The sequence below is a fragment of the Callorhinchus milii genome, unplaced genomic scaffold (genome assembly GCF_018977255.1).
Source record: "Callorhinchus milii isolate IMCB2004 unplaced genomic scaffold, IMCB_Cmil_1.0 Scaffold1320, whole genome shotgun sequence".
Classification (NCBI taxonomy): Eukaryota; Metazoa; Chordata; class Chondrichthyes; order Chimaeriformes; family Callorhinchidae; genus Callorhinchus; species Callorhinchus milii.
In genome coordinates, this window is record NW_024706061.1 from 180 (window position 1) to 8,875 (window position 8,696).

Here is an 8,696-nt window from a genome sequence, read left to right on the forward strand (position 1 = left end):
CCGTGTCATTGTCATCAGAGAAGATTCCCAAAGCATCTTCGATCTGATCATCAAATGCCCGACAGTGCACGACACCTCCACCTATTACTGTGAAATTAAGACACAGTGAGAGGAAACGGGGCTGAACTCCTACAAATACACAAGGGCAGGAAAGGCAGCCCCTCCCACCCTAAACTGACTGAGGGCAAACATGGTGTCAATGCTGTTTTGGGCCAAAATTTAAAGGAAAAGCTGAAGTTGCATTTACTATCAGACTGAACCCACACATTGAATCGGTGTTGATTGGGGCGCAAGACCTGGTTATCTGTGCTGTAATATTCTGTGATTTCAGACGGTCAGTGACACTGTGCTGTTGAGGCGGGAAGAACTGCGATTGGAGACTGATTACATGACGGTTTAAAAACATCACCAAGTCACAAGCTGTTGGAAATAATTACATTCTGTTTCTGTGGATGTGAGGAAACTATGAGACAGATTCTGCGTCACGTCAGAGGAGAATAGTCACTTTCAGTGAATTTCGGCAGCCGATATTGTGCAGATATTGGGGATCAGTATTTGTATTGGGCTGTATCACTGTGTAAAGACAAGACACAATGCTGCATTCAACCACCTCCTCATACAAAAACTCCTGCCACAGAGACTGCTGACTCCATTCATCATACAACATCCACAGCACCGATGTAAACGGCCCTGAAAATGGATAATTCTCAGAAATAACCTGCTGTTTAACAGACAAATTCCGGTTAATTTTGATTACAGGATGTTACTCAACGAGATTTACGTCTGTGGATCTGCTCGGACATTAAACGAAATTCTCTGGAAAACATAAGAATTTATTCTGACCGAAACATCTCAGGAGCCATCAAAGTATTCTCTGAACTGAGGTCCAGCAGTTGCCAGAAATTCAGGTTCAATATATGTTAGTTCATCCTGTGCAGGAGTTTTTGTCATGTTGTGTATCACTGTGACAAACGCCGCACGGCATTAACAGTCAATACAAAAACCCCTCAACACCAAACCAGCTAATCTCTTTCACTGCTCGCTTGTGTGGGTCCCACTGAATATTTGAGGAATTGGCATTTATAAAATGGTGTCTATTGTTGAGGATTTTATTACGATAATAGACACAACTCATTATATTTGTTCTTCAATCTGTTCTTGGCAAGAAAATGTGTTTGAGGTGAGCACTGCGAACTGGCAGAAAAGCAAATCATTCAACAGGTAAACACAGAGACAAGCAATTGTTTTCAGAACATTACAGAATTATATTGTGCGCTTCATTTGGTTTGGGGAAGCCAACATTTACTAATATTGTATTTGTGTGCCTTGCCCGCACCGTGGGTTGTTGCAGTGGGCAGCACACTGACTGCAGCACAGTGACAAAAGTACCACGGCATTAACTATCAATGCAAAAACCCTCCAACCCCAAACCAGCTACTCTCTCGCTCTGTTCGCTTTTGTGTGTCCCACTGAATATGCGGAGCATTGGTGTTCGTAAAATGGTGCCGACCGCTGAGCAAATTGCCCGATTTAATAGATATAAAATATTACATTTCACCTTCAATCTGTTGGTGACAATAAAACGTGTTTGACATGAACACTGCAAACTGGCAAAGATACAAACACTTAACAGGTAAACACGGAGCCAAGCGATTGTTTTCAGAACATTACAGAAATATATTGGGTATTGTATTTGGTTTGGGAGAGCCAATATTTACAGTAATGTTGTGTTTGTGTGTCCTGCCCGCACAGCAGGTTGTTGCAGTGGGCAGCACACTGACTGTAGCACAGTGACTACAAGGGTCAAGGCACCGTGTTGACTGTGACGGATGGTAAGAAGCTGATCCTATCTCACTCACTTGTCTGAATTGTCTCTGTGTATATTTGTTTTGTTCACTTTAACACCTTTTTAATGTAATGATCTCTGCATGGACGGGCTACCTCACCCTTTGATACACGCTAAAGATTTTTAGCTGTCATTGCTTTCCACACAACTCTTCTTTATGTATTATTCTCTAAATGTTTAGTTTATTGTTTGTGATATTTTTAGTGATTTGTGAATATCCAGCTGAAATTATAGTGATGGACATTCTGCAATGTTTGTTCGCGGTGACTGGCGACTGCTGTTTTTCGGGGATAATGTCGCCGGCAATTGTATAAAAGTGTTTCAAACTATGCCCAAATTTTGGAAATCAGGACCCGAATGTCGCAGGATGAGTGACGGTAAGGTTATCTAATCGATTCCCACATGTATTTCAATCCGTTGTTTAATATAAGGAGCGTGGCTGAGGGTTAAAGATGTTCATCTGGGAGGAGGTGAGTGTGAGAGTAAAGCGGGTTGACACTGCTGGGATGTGACTGACAATGCCTCAACTCAAATCTGCACGAATGTTACAGAAATATTAGTGAATATTTTTATTTTAAGTAATAATACCATGAACGTGTTGCTCACAGTTTCTTTTCCTCAGCTGCCCATGCACCAGCCACGATAATATGCAGCTCCTCTTTGATCTCATGCTTCATTTTAATTGATATTGCCAGCGGTTGGTTTAAACTGACTTCGATTCCTCACAGTGTACAGAGGTCGGTGTTGATCTACAATCATCAGCTTCCTGCTTTACACTAACTATCTTGCAGAAAAAACACAGATTTATTCATCAAACATATGTTCAAGTTTCAAGAGCAGACTGCATTGTGAGGGATCCAGTTATTAATGACATGTATAACAAAAATCGAAACTGGTCACTGACATCAAACTAATGATATCATAGTTGATCATCACAAACTTCAGACTTGGCAAAGATGAGGGTGAAAGGAAGACATTTCTCATTTTACTGTAATCACATGCTTTAGTTATTCTGTGTAACTGTTCATCTGCAAATATGAGTTTCCTGTTTTACATGAACTGATCAGCAGAAAAATTGCTAAAATTGTTGTTTTTCAGTAAACAAATGGTAAACTCTGAATAAGACGCTGCAATGAATCAGATACATTTGTTTATGAGATGATTAACACACAGCGGTATTGATCACTGACATGAAGCTAATGATACCAGAACTGACCAGCTAAACTCCAGACTCAGCAGAGATGATGGTGAAAGGAATTAGTTTCTGATTCGACTGTAAATACATGATTTGGTTATTCTGTGTAACTGTTTGAGCTGCAGGGAATTGTGACCGTGAGTTACTTTGCACAATGTACAATGCATCGTGTGTGATGTGGATGGAGAGTGTGTGAGCTGCTGTGCGGTTACTGACAGCTTCAGGCTGAGGGAAAGTGAACATGGAGTAACCTGTGGGTTACTGGATGGAAACACTGTGTGTTTGAGATGTGAGGGTTCAGGCTGTGACTGTGTGTGAGAACGGCGTTGAACAGTGTAATAGCAAACGGCTGAACCCGGACATCTCACTGTGGGGAGAGCGGTTGGGAGCTCGGTTCATGCTTAACCCTCAGATCGAGTAGTAGGAAAGAGCAAAGTGAAGGTTTGTTTTATAAATATCTTCCCAGAGGCCGAGACATGCAAAGATGCTTTGTTTGTGAGGAGTCCGAGTTTTGGTAATGTGCAAAATCCCGCAGATTTGTAAATATTTGTTAAATTCAGATTGATTTCTAAAAAGAGGTTTCCCGAATTCTTAAGTAGAACTGGAATCCAAATTTAAAGTAAGTTTTACATTATTAGAAACTTCCGCGCCATCTTAAAGTAAAGACATAATGATCTCCAAGTGTTTATTATCAGTTGAGGATTCGGATCTCAGAAGTGAATAATGTCTCTATTTGTATAATCAGTTAATTTTATTTATTGATAGCTTACAACTCGGTGACAGCAGGGGCTGGAAACAGACCCACAGACACCAGCACTGCTTGTTTTATATATTTATATCACCTGCCTCTGTCTGTCAGCCTGTGTGGCATGAATGCAGCGTGACCACAGGACATTTAACTGTCACCACATGAATCTAACACAATTCAGGGTAATACAGACTGTGAAGCAAAGCAGAATGTTATCCATTCTGTGGAGTCCTGCAGCTCCGGGTTCAGAGCACTCGCCTCGCAAGAGAGACAACCTGTGTTTGATTCCCGGGTAGTGTGAAATGTCAGGAAGGTCTCCTTACTCCACACTTACAACAACAATTCGGTTTGCCTTACAGTAAGTAGCAACAAACCTGTTAGTCAATCAACAGATTGCTTCCCCGGAGGTATTAGTCTCTTCAATATATTAAAAATAAATGTGTCACTGAATGCACGACTGTTTGCGGAAAACTGCTGTACGCATTCGGATGCCGCATTTCGCCCACAAAAATACAGTGAATTCAATTTAGAGTGTATTCTTTGAAGCACTTTGAGACGTCTCGAAGACGTGATATGTCGCTATACCAAATGCAAGGAATATTCTATTTATTGTTTCAAATGTGAATGTAATATTGCTTTGCCCGATAGGCATGCAGCGTCACTGACATCAAACGCCGGACAGCGGCTTCTGCCTTTATTTCACCATTTCACAGCTGATTGCGACAAAAATAACCATAGATATGTTGGGTATTTCCGTGTCCTGGGCACAACACTGATTGCAGTCCTTCATTCCTCATGTAAACACTGAACCTAACCATTTTAATCGTTCTCTAGTTTTGTAGATTACAAAATTAAGAGGGATCAAAATTCTTCAACAGTCAATCAAATATTTTTCGCACAGACAATATACACTGATTTCACTTCACATTGTTTTCTGTGAAGCGCATTGAAATATCTCAAAGACTTGATAAGACGCTATTTCCAATGCAAGTGATATTATTCTTATCAATATTTAATGTACTATTTTAACAACACACATCGGCTGTCTGGTGGCCATTGACTGTGTCGATTCTGTCATCAATCTGAGCAGAGTAACTTGTTTTAATACATATCAGAGCCACAAAGAAATATGTTTGAAATCTTCTGACGATTGCATCAAAATTTAAGATTACCCAAATGTCTTAGTAACCTTGAAACAAAAATATTTTAGGAAATGAAACAGACGATTAGGAAATTGATGCAACAGTTTAGTTTCAGCGGCTTTTCTAAAAACTGCATACATACATACATACATACATACACACATGAACACACACACATACAAACAGAGAACCTGCTTGGCCTGACAATGCTACCTTCATTTGTGTAGTGCCCCTTTTTGGTGTTTCAATGAAAGCAATACACATGCGAGCTTTGACCCCAAGTTTATTGAACTGAGCAACATGAAGAAATCGGGCCGCAATCTACAGCCTTTTATCCGCAGAGCTATACCACACACTTCCTCAACAATTACTTCCACTTTGTTTCCTGGACACAAAGAGTGAATTTGGGTTAATCCGAGAAGGTATACAGTTAAACGCACAGTTACAAGTCATCCAATACACGTGTTTATTCCTGAGTGGTATTCAGTCAGATGGAATTGAAACTCAACAGGTGCAATATCACGCAGTCCTTCAGGAAGTCTTGTTCAGTATTCCAGTAAATTATTCCAACACCAAATGATGAGCATATTCGGAATCAGCAATCTGTGTTCAGCTCACCCACAATGTGAGAATATTCATGGACAGTATTGTTTAACTGACCGAATATGAAATCCTGGATATTGGTTGTTAATCCAGTTTCATGTATGTTTTCCTTTTCTAGAATGTGAGCAACCCACTGGGGGTGTGAAGGTCTCTTTCCTGCCACCCTCGCAGCAACAGGTTTTAATGGAGTCCACTGTAACGCTGACATGTGTCGTGGCCAATGCACCACTTGACGTCAACGTGACTTGGACACAAGGAAAGACACATTTACAGTCTGGATATGGGAAACCGTCTGCCACTGAGCCTCAGGAAGTGATCAGTAAATTAAACGTTTCTACACAGGACTGGAAGAGTGGGAAAGAATTCTTCTGCCTTGCCAATCATGAAGATATTCCAACTCCCATCGGAGAAAAGACATTTAAGAGGAAAGGTGAGTAGCCATATTTCAGGAAATAAATGATTTATTTGTTTATTGTAATTTCAGATTTCAGTCAACAGAAACAACTGGGAATACAATGATCAGCTCTCTGTTTGCTTCTTTTTCTGTTTGTCTTTCGATAGATTTATAACCTCTCACAAAGGTCGGACAACAATTTATAGATAAAACTTGTTAAGTACATTCACTCACATGAATTATATCAACAAGAATCTAACCATCATCTGGAGGATGTTTACACATGTTCTCAGGGAGCAGAGTTACCATATCTGAACCGCTGGTCACTGGGTGCATATAATAAAGTCCTGTCGGGGATTTCAACCCACACCAATGTTCCTAGTCACACAAACAATTACAAACCACTGAGCACAGATTGAACAGAGACACAAACATTATTCTCAGCTTGTTCTGCAAGATCTGATGCTTCAAAATATTCTATGATTGACACCATCATTGTATTGATCTGATTGCATTCTTCCCACAGTTATGTACACAAAACAACCTTCAGTGTATCTGCTCCTCCCCTCGGCAGAAGAAATGGCTGCTCAGCAGTTTGTCACCTTGACCTGCCTGGTGAAGGACTTCGCTCCCAAAGAGATCTTTGTGCAGTGGACTGTGAATGACCAGTTGATTGATGCCAACAAGTACAGAAACACCGAGGTGATGGCAGACAGTGAAGATCTCAACTACTCCATGTACAGCATGTTAACCCTCTCAGTCGATGAGTGGAACAGAAGACCCTCATACTCATGTGTGGTGGGCCACGAAACGTTCCCACTGAAGACCCTGACCAGAACCGTAAATAAATCCAGCGGTAAACCGAGTTTTGTAAACCTTGCACTTGTCCTGATGGACACCGTGAATCCGTGTCACTGAGTGTCTCTCAATACCATCTTGCTTGTCCTTTTGTGCACCCACCTTCTTGCCATTGCATTGTCAGTTTTCAACAATTAAATCAAATAAAGATCATTGTTTTATTGATGTATCAGGTACTTCGGATTGAATTAAAATTAATTACACAGATATTTTCCAGCGTGAGGACTGATCCATTTTTTTTGGAAGCAATGCCAATATCAAGTTATTACCGCAGTCATTTTGGTGGTTACAATTAAGCGTGATGATATGTTTCCACATGTGTCATACACCGGGCTGACCACCACCCCACCCCAGACCCCTACGACTCCACCACCCACACACAACCCCCGAAAATATAAGTTGACAATAAAGTCCCACTAATTCAACATCACTGGTTATAATCCAATCTCAAAACGAATTTTATTTGCAGTTTGTTTTATAATTGCACAGCACAGCTACACCTTTTCCCTTGCAGGATATTTTCTCTATCACTGAAAAGCATCGCATTCTACACGAAACAACATCTCAGATGTAAACTATGGCCTTTTTTGGTAAATTACCTATAACAATGATACTTGTTCCACAGAAAAGATTTGGATAAGGTTACATATTCACTTGAACACTCGCTTAGCCACGCTTCTACATTGTAAATAAATACACTCATTCACAATCTGCACACACGCTCAATCCACCCAAGTCCACATTTGCACTCATACACACAGACATTCGCACACTCATTCACTACCATGTCTACCCAGGCCCACACAAACTCACACACAACACTTCCACCCAGTCCCCACGCACTTAACTACATTCACACCAACCCAGGCCCTCACACACTTGATGGCCCTCAGGGATGAACCCTGTTCACTTATACCTCAATCTGTTTAGTTGATTTACACAAATGTTTTTGCTGGTTGTTCTATTGCTTTACAACAATATCAGCCATTTCGAAATAGAAATGGTGCCATTTATAAAAACGTTGATGATGAAAGAGTAGGGGACGCTGACAAATTCAGGAATAACCTGGGGAATTGCGTAATGTAACAGACATTTTAACTGAGTTTCCAGAGAGGTGGAAATGTAGTTCAATGTTGAGACACCAGTTTGTTGAAGTGTATTTATAGTAAAATAATCACTGCAGGAATAGCAGCAAAATAATTCTGTTATAAGTGGAATGGCAAAAAACTTGGAAACACGTCGATTGGAAAACGTATCGGAAGATCACTGAAACAGATTCTGTGATTTTCGCAAAGTTAATCGACTGTCAATGACATTTCAAGTTAACGGGATTGTGAGTGGATCACTACATGTGGTTCTGGACAATTTATCACACAAAGGACATAAGAGCTGCTGAGAGGGTTTTGGGCAGTTACACAAAGACCATGAAAATAATGCCTGTGATTGGCGCTGCAGCGAACAGCTACAAATATTGTTGCTGTACTTCTAAAAACACAAAGTAAAAGAAAAATTGAAGAGAGTCGTACCAAAGCATTTAAATCCATGAAGTCTTCAAAGACTGAAGCAACGAAAGAGGATTGTATCCATACAAACGGGATAAAACATGCAGGAAAGCCACTGTAACATATGAAGGATTAGTCAGTTCCTAAATTCAGATTTTTTAGAATATATTATGCTTTATCTCTAAACCATTATGTGAAGAAATTTAAAATGGAATTTGGACAGTCACTGTGTGAACGTACAATATAGGCAGAAAGGAGGAATTGGATGATTGGGGACGATATGTCCATTTTCTAACAGCGGAATCTCAATGGTAGTATTTCCATCCTTCTGTTATTCCACGAATTTTAATTTCCCAAAATGTTCCCCCAGTTCTTTTTTGGATTCATTAGTTGTGAGCAAGAAAAAAT

General features: G+C 40.3%; 1 gene segment (V, D, J or C); it reads left to right on the plus strand.

Moving 5' to 3' along the window:
• Window positions 1-331: 331 nt before the first annotated feature.
• On the plus strand, window positions 332-6,960 carry LOC103173789 (the record flags this gene model as incomplete). The annotated part of the segment is given in 5 exon segments: window positions 332-394; window positions 760-867; window positions 1,787-1,832; window positions 5,653-5,964; window positions 6,455-6,960. Coding segments are annotated over 5 exon segments (921 nt in total), but the record flags the coding sequence as incomplete, so codon positions are not given.
• Between the last annotated feature and the right edge of the window lie 1,736 nt (window positions 6,961-8,696).